At 42.5% G+C, this 17402-nt stretch overlaps 1 protein-coding gene across 2 annotated transcripts in view; it reads right to left on the bottom strand.

The window, feature by feature from the left end:
• ADK (adenosine kinase) overlaps positions 1-17402 on the bottom strand; it is a 541342-nt gene that overhangs the window by 127241 nt on the left and 396699 nt on the right. For both annotated transcript variants that reach the window (XM_054034260.1, XM_054034261.1), the window contains exon 7: positions 242-412. In XM_054034260.1, coding sequence (XP_053890235.1) covers positions 242-412 — 171 coding nt within the window. The remainder of the gene's footprint in view (positions 1-241; positions 413-17402) is intronic.

Genomic DNA, 17402 nt, shown 5'->3' with positions numbered 1-17402 from the left:
TGTCTACTTTATTGCAGAATGGGACAGCAAGACTAAAGCTATCAAGATGAAAACTTTTAACAGATTAACACATTAGCAGTCCATTGAACCACTGCACTAGTTTAATTCTTTCTTTTTCAACTTAGATTGTAAATTAGATTTTACACAAAGTTCCTTAAAATACGTTAATGAAGAAAGAAAAATCAGAGATTATTCTAGACATAAACATCTGTCAGAAACAAATATTTTTAGTAGGACTCACCATCTCATTTCCGAAAAGGATGTCAACGTAAGGCATGACTTTCATCAGTGGCTCCTTATAGAACTGGCTAATAAATGGTGCAGAAAGATTCAAAGTGAAGATCTTGTTGTCTGCAGAAGAATGATTGGCCACCTTTAATACTGCTTCTGGTGAAACTGTAAGAAAAAATCCCTGCAAGCAAGCAAACAAATATATATTACTAATTTCAAATTAGGAATCTCAGTAAATAAGTTGTTTGCAGGTAGGACAAAAAATGAAAAGCAAACTTATCGAATGTGAAACTGTGTATAAATGGCATCCTTTGATTTAATTTAATTAGTCAGATTAATCCATTATGCCTGATCTCTTAATAATGCAGTATAATATTTAAACAATGAAAAGGATGTCATCCAACATAATTAATAATATTTTGTAATATAAAATATGAAGCCATTTATATGTTAATAAAACCAATATCAATAAAAGCAAACAAATAAGTAACTACATAAATTAGGGTTGCCAACCCTCCAGGATTGCGCTGGAGTCTCCAGGAACTAAAGATTAAATCCTTAATTAAAAAGTATGTCATGTAACACTGCTCTACAGCCAAAATGCTTCTGAAATAAATGTAGTTAATCTTTACTAATTCTGGGTCACTGAGAACAAAAATGATGCTTAAAATTGTTGATTGGCTCTAGTTTTCAAGATATGCTGTTGGGTCAGTATATACGACCCTTGATTTGGGAATGGCAGAAGATAAGTGAGTTATAAAGGGAAGGGATCTCAATTTAAACCAGAAATGACGAAAATACATCTTTGACTGGATCTATGAATAAATCTATGACTGGGTTTGGACAGTACTTGGTTTTTAGGCAAAACAATGAATGATGCAACCTGAAGCTGGTATTGCGTCATACATGATATGAATTGCATCATGTTATTCCTAGAAGTCATGGATGATGCAATCATAACGAAGCTTACATCACTCTGCTGAACAAATGGCCCTATATCAGCTCTAGAAATCATAGTGTCGTGCTCTCTTATTTGTCAGTGTTTGATTTTGCAAAGGGACACATTTCTGTTTAGCCAAAGTGAGCAGAGATGCCTTGTACTTGTGTGAACACTGCAGATAACTTCTGCTATGTTTGTGGTGAAGTGACTTTTGCATCACAAAAATGCAGTATAACCACTATGGTTAAGAAAGCCTAGCACCTTTATTTTGGCTGCAAAATTGGAGATCAGGACAAGAGATGGGCCCCACACATATGCTGCAACACTTGTGCAACAAATCTTCGTCAGTGGTTGAACAGGAAAAGGAAATCTATGCCTTTTGCAGTGCCAATGATTTGGAGAGAGCCAACAGATCATACCTGCAATTGTTACTTCTGCATGGTGCCTCCAGTTGGGAAAGGTGTGTCAAAGAAGAAAAAGTGGACTGTGCATTATCCAAACATTCCATCAGCTATACGCCCAGTACCCCACGGAGGAGGACTGCTGGTTCCTGATGCACCAGAATCATTCTCACTTGAGGCAGACGAGGAAGAGGATGAAACTTCTGGTCCTGAACCATCAATGTCACAGGACACACATTTTCTCCCATCCTCCTACTCTGAACCACACCTCATAACACAAGGTGAACTGAATGACCTAGTCAGGGATTTGGAACTACCCAAGAGTAAGGCAGAGCTGTTGGGCTCCAGACTACAGCAGTGGAATCTCCTGGCAGGTGATGTTAGGGTTTCCATGTTCCGTGACCGTCAAAAGGACCTTGTCCCATTCTTCTTCATGGAAGGTGATCTTGTAGCCTGCAACAACATCGATGGTGTGATGGCAGCCCTCAACATCGTTCACGATCCAGATGAGTGGAGACTGTTCATTGATTCATCGAAGACGAGTCTTAAAGCTGTTTTACTGCATAATGGCAATGTTTTGCCATCAATTCCAGTTGGTCATGCAGTCCAGATGAAGGAAACCTATGACAACATAAAACAACTTTTGAGGTGCATAAACTATGACCAACATCAGTGGCAGCTTTGTGGCGATTTGAAGGTTGTTGCTCTCTTGCTTGGTCTGCAGACTGGATACACAAAGTACTGCCGTTTTCTCTGCGAATGGGATAGTTGTGCAAGAGATTCCCACTACATCAAGAAAGATTGGCCACTCCGACAGTCATTGGAGCCTGGGAGGAAAAGTGTTCAGCATCCACCACTTGTTGAATCAAGGAAGATTTTGTTACCACCCTTACACATCAAGCTGGGTCTGATGAAGAACTTTGTCAAGGCCATTGACAAAACACAAGCAGCTTTCAAGTATCTCCGTGGAAAATTTCCAAGGTTAAGTGAAGCTAAGATAAAGGAAGGTGTCTTTGTTGGCCCTCAGATTCGTGAACTTCTTCGAGATGATGCATTTGACTATGCACTGTGTGGCAAGGAAAAGACGGCATGGAAAGCCTTCCAGTTAGTGGCAATAAATTTTCTCGGAAACAACAAGGCAGACAACTACAGGTTGTTGGTGGAAAACCTCCTCGCGGCATACAAAAGCCTTGGTTGCAACATGTCACTAAAGATACATTTTTTGCACTCTCATCTAGATTTTTTTCCACCAAACTGCGGAGCAGTGAGCGACGAGCACGGCGAGCGATTTCACCAGGACATTGCAACAATGGACAAACTCTGTCAGGGCAAATGGAGCCCATCAATGCTTGCAGACTATTTCTGGACAGTGACAAGAGATGCTCCATTTAATGAATACAAGAGACAAGCCAAGAAGCGCCGAGTAGACACTGAATAGGACTAAACTATGTACTTAATAGTTTTTTGCCTTTTGTTTCATAATAAATTTTATTTATATAACCTTTTGCTGATTTTTAAAGTGTTACATAAACAGGACAGGTGAAATATTATCATGTAAAGCAACCATAAACACATGAAAAGACCTAGGTTTACAATTTATGATTAAAACTCTACTATCTACACAATATACATAGACATAAAATGTAGAAACTTAAATATCTTAGAAACAGTAGCCAATCAGTTGGTTTAATTGTCATATTTGAATTCAGCACATCAAAATACATAATAAATAGCACATTTTATCTCTGAAGCAAACGACTTCTCAAAAATTGTAGACCAGTGTAATGAAACCTCCAGGAATACATCCAACCAAAATTGGCAACCCTAACATAAGTGCGGTCTCCCAAAGGAAAAGCTAATTTAGAATAAGGAGTGCAGATCAGGGTTTAGGAAAGTAATGTGAGTGAAGATCAGACCAAGCCTTTACTTCACTTGGTTCCCTTCTGAGAAATCCAATTCTGCTGGAATGTATACCAGCCTCATTCAAATTCATACATTGAAGCTAAAAAAAAAATCTTCATTACCTGACATTAGTAGTCCCTATCACTTTCTTTAAGGTTTCCAGACAGTAGAAGAACAGGCCACATATACCTTTTAGTCTTGAACTGTAATACACCCTTGTTACTTTGCAATACACTGTTACTATTCAGTATACCTGTTTTGCTATATTATATTTATATAGATGCTGGACACTGGTGGGGAATACTAGTTAATGTAACTATTGCAAGCTCTGTAGATTGTATATACTTCGTAATTTTTCAAGATCTTCTCCCTCTCCCAACTCAAATGATGAAAATATGACAAACATAACATGTGTCAAAAATGAAATACTGAATAAACAGAGTTGAACCAGAAACAAGCCAGTATCTCATTTAATTAAATTTCAGTTTACCTTCTTTTTTCTCCTTTACTTTATGTTCTCTCACATCCTTAACTGCATACGGCATCCACCAGTTTTCCACCATTTATTTTGGTCTTGGGCTAGTCTGTTTAGGCTTCTGAGTGTCATGTTGATGAATTTACCTTTCTCTAATCTTCTTAGTAATTTTTCTCTAGGTTGTCCTCTTTTTCTCTTTCCAGGTGCTGCCCATGTTATCACTTGCTATGGAAGTTGTGTTAGTGGCATCCTTAAAGCGTGGCCTAAATATGTCCATCATTTTCTTCTTGACATATTTGATGCTTCAGTATGGTTTGCTCTCCTTTGAATTTCTGATGTTGCAAGAAACTGTCTTCAATGCACTCTGAAGATCTTTCATAAGCATTTACTTTGGAATGAGTTAATCTTCTCATCAATTTCTGTTGTAGATTTCTATGACTGTGCTCCAGACATGACACCAGTATTCAAAATTCATAGTTGTGTGTCAGTGCCAATCATGCTACTTTCCAAATCTTCTCAAGCTTATGAAAGTTGTTTGCTGCTTTTGATATTCATTGCTTGACATCTAGCATGGTGTCACTATCGTATTTCTGACTCCACAGATAGGTAAAATGACTTCTTCTAGTAGGTTGACGTCAAAATGGGAACCATGAATGAAAATATGTGATGGTTGCCATTTTGAGCTCAACATTCTGAATCTTTGTGACTAAAAGATAACATGCAATGTTGCACTGCACATATACCAATCATCATTTCAAAACCAATTTCAACTTAGTAGAACCAATAATTAAAAGCAGGCAAAATGATTGAGTCTTCATTAAGGAGCAACCACTTACCAAGTCTGGTTATGCAAATAAATAAAATTGGTTTTATTCCTGTAAGTGAAAAAATCTGTGACCTCAAATTCCCCCATAAGAAATGACAGACTTTGTCCCTGCTCAAAATTACTGATCTCAGTTTGTACACCCAATGTGTTGTGATGATTGATAGTAGTCCATCTTTTATACATTGTTTCAACCAAAAAAGGGACTTTTTTTTTTTTTTTTTTTTTTTTTTTTTTTTTTACTGGTGACACATTGACTTTACCATGGTAAACAGTTCCATAAAGTTTAATATCACAGTAGGACACCAAGTTAAACATACTCTAAGATGCTTCCCTTATTAAAAATAATAGCTTTATATCTGCTCAATTATAGCAGTTTTGCATTTCCATAACCTAAAGAGTTCACTAAATATTCTCAAATTTGATTAAATATACTGAATTAAAGGCAGCAATCACATGTGCTGCAAAGTAACAAGCAACTTGCAAGTAGGGTCTTGTAAGTGAAGTGCCATTTCAGCAGCATCTATAGCAACACTATTGCAACACTGTAAAAAACAATGATGAAAGGGTTCTATTTTCCAATTCTCATCACCATATTATTCGGTCTTCACATTAGAATACATCGTTATTTTTACTCGAAGTAATTCAGCTAAAGATCATTTTAGAAGTTTTACTCATTGACAAATTTTAGTCTAACAAGGAGTTTAGAGATTAAAGATCATTTCGAAAACATTGTCTAAATATTTCCCGTTGCTCCACACTTCCCAGTTTAGCAAATATATGATCACTTCCAAAATCTGGGCTTGATCCTGTCAAGAGCTGAGCGCCCCATTAAAGGCAACAGGAGTTGAGGATCCTTTGCATCTTCTTGAGGAGCTCAGCACCTTTCAGGATTGAACCATACAAGCAACCAAGCTGCCTCCTTTCTATTTTTGTATCCTAAAGGAATTAAAATGAACAGTTTATATAACATCTTGTCTCCATAGCAATCTCTTCCATCTTTCAATGTTTCATTTAATGAGCAGAGTTAGAATTTTTTTTAAAAACTGTTCCAAGCACAAAATAAAAACCTTTCATGCTAACATGTTGCCAGCTGTGGATAAACCACATAGTGGTCTGAATAAATATTAACCTGGTCAAATAATTAGGCTTCTCCCCAATTTCAGACTGAATACTTGATCTGAACTAAAATACATCTGATTGTAATTTAAGGTACAGAATAGTATCCCCTTGAGATCTAAGTCAGGCCTAAGTCCAACTTTTTCCCCTCCTCTTTTGAAATGCAACATAAGAGTATTTGAGATGCACAAAGTATAACTTGCATGTCAGACCTTGCACAGTAAAGGCCATGAACTCACAAAAGTTGCAAGACTGACTTTTGGGTTTCTTTAAAATAAACTTCACAATTTAATTTCATTCCACTTTTCAAAAGGTTTCTTTCCCTCATATTTTTCTTTAAATGAATAGTTGGTATTAAAACATTTAGGGATTACAGCTGTACTATAGAGAACTCTTTTTTAATACTCTGCCAACCATAATTTTTCTTTGTAGAAGTAATTTTCAGCTGTTTGTTCCAGGAAATAGTGCTGAAAAAGAATGTAGGGGAAAATTTGACTGGTCTTTAACTAGAGAGCTGGGTTTAAGAAAGCCAATCAGAGTTTGCATTCCAAGAACTGAAATGGACTTTGGCCAAGTCTTTACTGAGACTCCAATTTCAGCCATCATTGTCCAGCCATCAGCGCAGTTGCACCAATGCAACTAGTTTTGATTTGCACCATTGTAGCTTACTATAGTTTCAAATAGGAGTAAGCTCCACCAGTTCAAATAACAGTTTTCTTTGTCTATGCTAGAGGTTTGCACCAGTGTTGCTACAAGAATGTCTGGCCACAATAGCTGTAATCAGGACAAATCACCACTGTAGACAAAGCCTTTGAAATTCCATATGCAAATTTCTCTCTGATGCTTAAGACAAGTGGTTTGCAGCATTTTCAAATTGGCAGGCTACAACCAATATCTAGTAATAATGTAAGGTCAACAAAAGTATATTTGTCGGTCCAAAGAGTGAACATTTAGAAATAAAAATATAAGATTAGCTTATTGGAAAGCAGAGACATAACAGGACAAAGTAACATCAAATTATCCTTCTGTTTCTCATACCCTAGAGCACTGCCAACTTCCTAAGTAGCTGGAAGTTATATTTCCTAGTTACACATTAACCAGTGTTAAAAAACATTATTGCCTTAAACCTCTCTTGTTATTGTATAGGACACATGGAAACCACTTCAGCTCTATTCTGAAATTGACATTCTCTAGCTGCAAATGAACACATTGTGAACTCCCAACAGAAATGTTTTGAATGGAGGAAGAATATAAAACAGCTAATCAGGAGAACTCTCTTAGCAGAACACTCTCATCTTGATGTTTATGGATGAAACTGCCATTTAGTATTAATGGGAGTTATAACGAGAGGTCACCTACCAGCAGCTGTTATTTGAGGGCATCAGCTATGCATATTTCAACGTGCAGGATTGGCACCTCCTTTTCTTGAGCAGTGTCTATTGAGGTCACTTGTCTCTCCCTTCCACTCCACTTGTGGATGATTCCCAGAATATAAAAGGGGGAGTGGCCCCAACCACTGTTCAGTGCCTTCTCTAATTTTGGAATTCTTTACCTGAGACACTAAAGAAGTGGATAAGGTGGGCAGGGGATGTGAACACGCAGAGGCAACACTCTCAAAGAACAACAGTTACTGGCAAATAACCTCTCTTTCTTCTTTTAGTGACCTCTGCACATTCCCTCTTGTGGGAGATTAGCAAGCAGGACAGCTCCATTGGAAGGTGGGCTGAGGAATTCTAGATGAACAAGAACTGCAGAACTGCCAAAATGAGCATCAGCTCTGAAGGGCAGGTCAAGAGAGTATTAGAAGGTGGCCACAATTTTGCTCTCCCTGATCACACCTAAGTAAGGGACTAATTTTTGCTTCAAGTAACAACTTTACAAATTCTGTGAAAAGACTAAGCCCCCAAAGGATGCTGTCTTCAGATTAACTGAATATCTTTTAATATATATCCAGGTGAATGAAAACCTGGTGAATCATACCAAGAGTGTAAAAGAGACATGGGGAATACAGACAAGTTTAGTGGCCTGTAAGAGATGGAAACAGAGATGACTTGAGACTAGAAATGGAAAAGAGGATACCAATGAAATCCTACTTCAGTTTATAGAGGAATAGCCATTGACCTGTATTTCACTGAGGCTTGGTTTACACAGTTTTGGTACCAAGATAACTATGCTAGTTAGGGGTGTGATATTTTACTTGTACTGGCACTGGACTACTTAAAGCAAGTGGAGCATTTGGAAACAGTGCCAAAACCTTGGTACCAGACTCAAATGGTTATGGGAACATTAGTGCCATGAATTATGGGCATCAAGTGGTTCACCAGGTCCATGGTGCTGGATACTAGACCCTGCACTCTGTTGATCTGTATGGATCAAGGGATTTCTATGGTATCAGACTGTCAGCACCAAATTTTATCAACCCGTAAGGCTCTGAGGACTTTGGCACAAAGCTGACAGTACCAGAACCTTGTGCCCTTGCTTCACCGTTTCATCCGAGGTGCTAAAGGGTAGGGCGAACCGACTGTGCCTTCAGTTCCTTCACCACCACAAACCAAGAAATCTGCAGTAGAGGGGAAGGAGGGCAGGATTGAAATACAGATAGGGACCTCACATCTCAAAGAACCTCCAGTTACAGGTAAGTAACCTCTTCTCTTCGAGTGATGGTCCCTATTGTATTCCACTGAGGGTGAAAGGAATCGTGGAACGGAGAACAGCCACACCGAATGAGGCATCCATTGCAGAATCTCGCACCAAGGCATAATGGGAAAAGAAGGTATGTACTGAACTCCATGTGGCCAACCTACACATGTCTGTAAGCGGTACGTTGTGAGGTGCTGCTGTAGTCAATGCTTGCACTCTTATGGAGTGGGCTTTTACCCCAAGTGCTGGAGACAATCCCGATAACTGATAAGAGTGTAATGCACCCTGAAACCCACTTAGAGTAGAGATCACTTGCCCTTTAATCCTGTCCGTTATAGTGATTAAAAAGTCTAGGACAGGGGTTCTCAACCAGAAGTCTGGGGCCCCTTGCAGGGGCCGCAAACAGGTTTCAGGGGGTCCACCAAGCAGGGCCAGTGTTACAGTTGCTGGGTCCCAGGGCAGAAAGCTGAAACCCTACTGCATAGGACTGAAGTCCAAGGCCCTGAGCCCCGCCACCTGGGACTGATGCCGAAACCTGAGCAATGTAGCTTTGCAGGGATCTCTGTGGCATGGGGCACCAGGCAATTACTCTGCTTGATACCCACTAACACCAGCCCTGGATTTTATATGCAGAAAACCAGCTATTGTGGCACAGGTGGGCTGTGGAGTTTTTATAGCACGTTGCAGGGGCCTCAGAAAGAAAAAGGTTGAGAACCCCTGTCTAGGGGACTTCCTGAATGATCTTGTCTTCCGCAGACAGAAAGCCAGGGCCTGGCAGATGTCGAGGGAGTGAAGGTGCTGTTCCTCTACTGAGGAGTGAGGTTTTGGAAAAAAAGCAAGTAAGTGTATGGATTGGTTGAGATTAAAGCGGGATACATCCTTTGGCAGAAACTTGGGATGCAAGCACAGGGAAAAAATGTCTTTACGGAACGTGGTAAAGGGCGGATTCTGCCATCAACGCCCCCAGTTTGCCAACCCTTCTTTCAGAAGTAATAGCTACCAGGAAGGCAACCCTCCTGGAGAGGAGAGTCAGGGAGCAGGAGGCCAGAGGTTCAAAGGGCAATTTTGTCAATGCCATGAGGACAAGGATGAGGTTCCATTGGGGAGAGATGAGTTGAACGGGAGGAAAAGTCTGTAGGAAGCCCTTCCAAAACCTGGTAGTCAAGGGATGAGTAAAGACAGAGTGCCCTTCCAGAGTGGGGTGGAAGGCACTGATAGCAGCTACGTGCACCTTGATGGACTTGAGAACGAGGCCTGATGTCTTCAGGGAGAGGAGATAGTCCAAAAGAAGAGGGATGTCCACAGCTTCAGGGGCAAGACCCTATGTTGGGACCATGAGGAGAAATGCTTTCACTTGGCCCTATAGGACTACTTTGTAGACTCTTTTCTGCTGCTCGAGAGGGTATCTTGTACTGCTGATAAACATTCCCATTCTAGTGAAAATGACCATCCAAAAACCAAGCTCTGAGGTGAAATCTGTTGATCAGGATGCTGGATCCTGCCGCCGTGTTGTGTGAGGAGTTCCAGGGAAGCTGGTAGTGCAAGTGGGGGAACACGCTGACATGTGGAGACGAAGGGGAAACCAGAACTGGCAAAGCCAGAACGGGGTGATCAGATAACTGCTCTTTTCTGTCTGATCTTGTGTAGGACATGCAGCAGGAGCAGTAGGGGAGGCATGGCATAATTTATCTGATCTGACAAGCGGATGACTCATGGATTGCCTTGGGAAAGAGTGATGAGAGCAGTACTGTGTGCATTTGCTGTTGGCATGGGAGGCAAAGAGGTCCCTGGTAGGAATCCTCCAGTGGTTGAAAATGTTGGCGACCATGGTGTCGTAGATCTCCCATTTATGGTCGGTCACGAATTTCCTGCTGAGGGACTTGCAATTACGTTTTGAATCCCAGGAAGATGCTGCCAACAGGATCATGTGGCCAATGCACCAATCCCAAAGACGAACTGCCTCTGCACAAAGCGCAGGTGACCTTGTGCCCCCTTGTTTGTTGCTGTAGTAAACAGTGGTTGTTTTGTCTGACATGATGAGAACATGATAGGAATAAATGGATGGGAGAAATAAGCAACATGCTGTCTGCATCACCCAGAGTTACACAATATTGATGTGCATCTGGGATTCCAGAGCGGTCCAAATCACTTGAGTCACGTGCTCACCCATGTGGGTACAACCCCATGATAATCGTTGCATCTGTGATGATCATCATGCTTGGGGAGGACAGAAGGAATGGTGTCCCAGTGCAGAGCTGACCTGGGTCCGTCCACCACTGGAAGGAGGAGAGAACCTCAGTAGGAAGTCCGTATTGTGATTCATGGGAGAATATGTCCTTTTGAGCCACAGTTGTAGGAAGCGAAAACAAAGATGAATTAAGGCAGTAATGTATGTGTAAGCTGTCATGTGGTCAAGTAGAGAAAGGTAAATCCTGGCCAGAACAGAAGGACTGGAAATCACCTTGGAAATTAGCTCTTATAGGGCCTGGAACCTGTCCTCCTGTAGGTAGGCGAGTGCCGAGATCGCGTCAATGCGGCCATCAATAAATACAAGGGAATGCGTGAGATCCAAAGTCAATTTTTCAATGTTTACACTCACTCCCAGGGAGGAGAAGAGTGTGAGCAGCATAGAGGTTGAGGCGCAGCCAATTGTCAAGAGAAGGGAACGTAAGGACCCCTTGGCACTGGAAGTGGGCTTCCACTACCAACAAAACTTTGGTGAAGACCCATGAAGCAGTGGTGAGTATGAATAGTAAAACCCTGTATTGGAGGTGACGAAGGCCCACCGTGAATCTCAGGAAACGTCTGTGGGTAGGATGGGTATCCACGTGGAAGTACTCATCCTGCATATCGAGAGCTGTAAATCACATGCCTCTTTCTAATGAAACTTTGGGTTGCGTATGAAGCAGTTGAGATGGCAGAGGTCTAAAATCAGTTTCCACCTGCCCTTCTTCTTGGCAACTTAGAAATAGGTGGAACAGAACCCTGCACCCTGACAGACCTATCACTCCCCTTTGCAATAGGGAGTCCATTTTTAGGGTGAGAATGCTGTTGTGAGAGTGGTCCCTGAGGCAGGGCCAGGGCTGGGGACGTGGATGAGGTAACCTTGTGAACTTGATCATATAGCCATGTTGGATGACATCCAGGACCCATTTGTCCATTGTTATAGCACTCCAAGCTTGTAAAAAGAGTGCTAGACGCCCCCTGAAGGGGGTGGGTCAGGTTTACGGCATATGGGGGGTTGGTGGCTCTCTAGATACTCTCTAAAATATCATTTCTGTGAAGACTAAGTGTAGGAGATGCTAATGGTTGTGATGATGAACCCAGAGGGTGGGGCCATCGGGTCTTCTGCCATTTGTAAAACTTGCACTTGAGTGCTGGTGTGTAGATACCCAGTGATTGCAGAGTGGCTCTGAAGTCCTTGAGGGAGTGCAGTAAATCTTTAGTCTTCTGATAGATGAGATGAGACTCATCAAAAGGGAGGTCCTGTATGGTGTTCTGGACTTCCTTTGAGAAACCTGATGAAAGCAGCCACGACTCCCTCCTCCCGACGATCCCTGTAGCCATACTGTGCAAAGAAGTGTTTGCTGCATGCATCACAGCCTGGAGTGTTGTCTTTGCAACTAGCTTTCCCTCCTGAAGGATAGCCTGGATGTGGGCTTGATCATGCTGGAGAAATTTGTCTGAGAAGTCTGCCAACTTGCTGCAGGTAAGGAAGTTATATGTAGTGAATAGAGCCAAGTGATTGGAGATGCGAAATTGAAGGCTGGCAGAGAAGACCACCTTGTGACCCAGAAGGTGCAGTCGCTTGCCCTCTTTGTCCGCTGGGGGAGGTGGGGGGGAAGGAGGAGGGAGGTGAATGTGAGTGTTGTTGCTGGGCCTGCTCCATTGCTGCCTGTATGATGAGGGAATTTGGTGGGGCATGAGAGAACAGCAACTTGGACCCGTTTTCAGGTACATAGTACCTCTTCTCTGCCCCCTTGAGGGTGGATGTGCAAGTGGCTGGAGTGTGCCAGACACTCTGGACTGGTTGAAGAATGGCACCATTGATCAGTAGAGCCACTCTTGCCGGTAAGATTTCAAGCAGCTGGTGCTGTTTCTCCTGTACTTCCTCCAGTAGAATGTGGAGGGCATCAGCCACTCTACCTAACAATTCCTGGAACTGATGGTAGTCATCCAGGGGCAAGAAGGGAGTCGAAGACACTGCGGTGTCTGGAGACAACGAAGGGAACTGCTCTGGTTCTGGTGGTACTGTTGGAGTCGGACTAAGCGGTGCATCCTTCAGTATAGGTTTGGAATGACTACTTGGTGACAGTCGAAAAGGCGAGATGGGGGACTCCTCTCAAGCAGAGCAAGAAGGTTCCAAAAGCAGATACTGCGGTTATGACCCCCAGTACAATAAACCAGGCAGATCCGGCAGTTGCTGTGGAGCTTCCCAAGAAGCGGGGTGCCAATGGCTCCGTTGCTTCGGAAAGGGAGGGTATTGCCATTGAGTTGGTGGAACCTTAGGTTAGTCGTATTGGTGGTATGGGAGGGCCAGGCCCTGGGCTCCATCTGAGTCCTCCAGTGCTGAAAAATCAGAGCCCAGTTCAAATGGCAATGACATTGGAACTGTGGGAGCTGTAGGTGAACAGGCAGTAACATGACCTGAGGGAGGCAACTCTAATGTAGGACAGCACATCCCCCTAGGAGGCGATGGCACTTGAAGATGTGGAGATCTCACCTCCTCCAAGGCAAGGAGTTCATGAGGTTTGGGGGCTGACTCGAGTCTCCCCAGTATCAGTGGTATGCACTCCACAGTCAGAACAAGAGCTGGAACAGAGGACTGCCTCAGAACTGAAGGTTCCCTTGACTTCAGTGGTGCTGACCTGGAAGGAATACCCAGCTTGGTGGGCAGAACAGGCAAATCCGATGGTCTGTGCAACTTCTTATTGTGTTTGTGAGCACTGGAACATGCTGCTTCTCCGTGGCTGGAACTAGGGGATGGAACAGTATCTGGAAGAAGACTTACTGCCATGCTGATGTGCACACTTCCTTGCCTCACAAATAGGTTCCAGCATGGGTCCATAACACTGGTACCCGTGGAACTGGACAGGAGCTCTGAGGCAGGAGGCGCACTCCTTGATTGCTCAGGCCGATGTACAGGGGGTTTCCCAGCCTGGATCCAACTGTGGCCTCATGGTGACCTCCATGAGGTGCTTCTTGAGGCAGAGAGCCCGGCCTTCCCAGGTACAACTTGGGAAGGAGAGGCAGATACTGCACCCAAATGCAATGTGGGTTTCCCCCAAACAGTAATAGCAGCATAGCTGCTCATCGCTGATCGAGAACGAGCGAGGGCAGGAAGTGCAGATCTTGAACCCCAGCATCTTCTGCATAATCTAGTACCCTGGTGTGGGTGCTGAGAGGGTGGGGGGAGTGGGAGATTGGGATGCTGTTTTGCCAAAGTCCTTAAAACTACTACTCTCAGTAAAACTACTACAAAAATAACAAAAATACTATTTACAAGAATAAGTCTTTTTTCTCTGTTTTAGAAAGTACGTCACAAGAGAACAGTAGAGGCTCCAACTCGGACCATGCAGCAATGAGAAGGAACTGAGGGTGCAGTCAGTACGCTCTGCCCTTTATTACCTCGTATGAAACCATGAGGCGGAGGAAAGGCACATGAGCAGACCAACGGACACCACTACTTTCAAAATCCCCAGCTCCAGATGCTTGGTGCATGTATATAACCCTCAGTGGAATATAATAGGAACCATCATTCAAAGCAGAACTAAAACAGTTTACATAAAAAATAATTCATAGCCATCTGAGCCAATGGATTTTGAGTCATGATGGTCTGGACTGATTTTCAAACAGCATTTGATAACAATATAGAAAAATTGTAAGGGAGAATCAAAATATTTAACTGTCACAAACAAATATAAAGCTGCCTACTGCCATCTAAGACAAGTTATATTCTGCCAACACAGAAAGAAATAAATTTTTTAATCCAAACTTATTTTATGGGAAACATTTACAGCAATATGCAATTTCAATTACATCACCCTCATCCATCAAAAAGATGGAAGTTTTCTGTACATATAGACAATTGGACGTTGTGGTAATGAAAATCCTGATACAAGCCCTGATTCAGCAAAGAATTTAAGGACTTGCTTAACTTGGGGCTGGTCTACACTAAAGTTAAGCTGGCTTAACTATATTGCTCAGGGCTGTGAAAAATGCCATGCCCTATGCAATGTAGTTAAACTAACCTAAATCCCGGTGTAGACACCACTAGGTTGAAGGAAGAGGTGGATTTACAAAGTGACGGAAGAACCCCTTCTGTTGCGGCGGTCAGTGTCTACACTACAGCTGCACTGCAGCTGTGCCCCTGTAGCATTTCTAGTGTAAACATAGCCTAAGCATGTGACTAGTCCCACTGAAATCTGTGGGACTACTTAGATGCTTAAAGTTAAGCACATGCTTAAGTCCTCTGCTGAACAGGAGTCATAACTCACTAGGCCAGATCTTTTGCTCAGGTTAAATCTCCTTTGAGCTCCAATGCCACAAAGGGGACTTAAAGCTATCTCAATCAGATAGATGAACAGTCCCTTATCATAGTGTAGCCTTGCACCATCCATTCCTCCCCATGTGAACCTAGTGAGCATATCAGGGGCATGCATGATGGAGTAAAGCTGGTGAACAATGCGCTCTGGCAATCCTAGGCCTGCAGAATGATCCTTCAGGGAATCATTCTAGCTAGGATACATTACAGCAAGCTCCTATGAGTATATCTTCCCCCATGGAGAAGGTAGAAAGGTGGTTGTAGAAAGGTGGAAGGTAGATAGATGGCCCTGCCTGGAGCACTCTCCCATGGAAGGCTGTGGCAGAACAGGCACATCTGCCTCAATTTCCCTCCTTCAGAGTTCCCAGTAACTCCACTGGAAGATTTCTTAACTCACTAATACCTTCCTTGGGGCTGGTTTATTACTGAAACATGGTTTAAATAAGCCGTAACAAAGGTCCCAAACATAGTTCATTTCTCACACCCACTATACATAGTCTTTAAAATCCCACATTTTCTCATCCATCAACATAGTACATAGCATGCTCCAGCATCTTCCACCACTCATGGCCTCTTCTTTGGTCTTGTCCTGGCCTTTTACCAGGACAGCCACCCCAACCCTTTTAGTTGGAGTGCAACCCTGCTCCTACCAGTGGGAGGCCCCACAACCTCACTCCTGGGAGTCTGTCCTCACATGGGGAGCATCTCTCACTGTTCTCCTGGCTCCCGTTCTCCTCTCTGCTGGTCCACTGCTTTCAGCCCTCACTGGCTTAGAAATCAGCAGGCAATTCCCTCTGCTGTTCTCTGGCCTTCAGCTCTCTCCAGCTCTGACTCTCTGGCTTAGGGAGGTCAACCGGCAAACCCCACCTTCTGATCTCCTGCCTTCCCCCAGGAAATACCCACTGTTACCTTCAGAGACCACCTGGTCTCTCATCTGCCAATCTTTCTCCCCAGGCAGCTTTTGCTGACTCTACCACTGTCCTGATCAGTCCCTCCCATCTAGGGCCCAGATTCTCTCTTTCCAGCCCAACTGGAGTCAGCTGGTGAGTCATAAGTGCACTAGCCTCTTCCCTCTTAAAGGGCCAGTGCCACTCTGAGGTTGGGACAAAGAGACACCTTTGCTTCCCATGATTTGAGCTTCATGGAGCATGAGCTTGATGCAGCCCAGAATCCATCCACTGTGCATCATTGCTCATAACTCTAAAACATTCTTCCTTGGAGTTAAAACTTCCATTGGTAGCTCAGAGGCAGGAGGTGAATTTTCTTATAAAGTTAATACAAAATCCCTTTACTTGTATCTGAGTTACGTGTATGGATGTGGGGGGAGAGGAAGAGGGACAGGGAGAACAATTTGAAAAATTTCATCTTTAAATCTTGAAATGTCTGGGTACAGTACTACTCAGGACATACAATATTGCCAGAGAAATGGGTTTAATAGACCAGGCAACTTTTTCCTCAGTTTTGAACATTTAATTTAATAATCTAAAAATATATTAATGTAAACTTTTATAGCTTAGTTATACAGGGTATCAGGTACAGTAGGTACCCAAATGACTTAGGTATTAAAATACTGCTGTTGTAAAAAACCCTAAAATATAAAACTTGAACAAAACAACATAAAAGCAAGTGTCAACTTTCTTTAATGAAGGTGTTTTTTTTTTAAATATCTTGTACTTTACCTAGGAGGAGAAAATAATCTACACAGAACATCCACCACATACATACAAAATGGTTAGGCAGTAAATGGGTGCAGTACATGAAAGCTGTTCAAACTCCATACTCCTTTTCCTCGGGAACACTAAGTGCCTACACAGTGCTCATTGTACTTTCAAATTATATTTTATCTCCTAGTGATCAGCAAATGGCTATTTAATGAAATATAAACCACTGGTTTCCACTAGTTCCTACTGGAGACAGTTGTTTTAAATCAGAAAGTAAAGATGGCAAAAATGCAACAATTTCTCTGAGTAATAGTTTTGGCTCACTGCAGTTTGCATTGTTTATTTTTATGAAAGTATCACTTTATAACTGGAAAATGACTAAGCTGTAAGCTATTGTTTTATCATTCTGAGTGGCCAGTGTTTCTGTTTTTGATAAAAGCCAAGTTTCAAACAGTTTTCAGTAACATAGGAAAAAGCTTAACTATCAGTAAATGTGCTTATATTGACCCTGACATTTTCTTCTAAAATGGTGCCAACATGTCAAAAGGAGAGGATTGCTTTCAGACTTGAACAGCTTTTTTGTTGCTGAAGCAAACTCTGATTGCTGCCATATTAGTATCTATCAGATTGCAACAGTAGCATAAAAACTCATACAAAGTATTGACA

Source organism: Malaclemys terrapin, chromosome 7 (genome assembly GCF_027887155.1).
Source record: "Malaclemys terrapin pileata isolate rMalTer1 chromosome 7, rMalTer1.hap1, whole genome shotgun sequence".
NCBI lineage: Eukaryota > Metazoa > Chordata > Testudines > Emydidae > Malaclemys > Malaclemys terrapin.
This window is presented reverse-complemented; position numbering and strand designations above follow the sequence as displayed.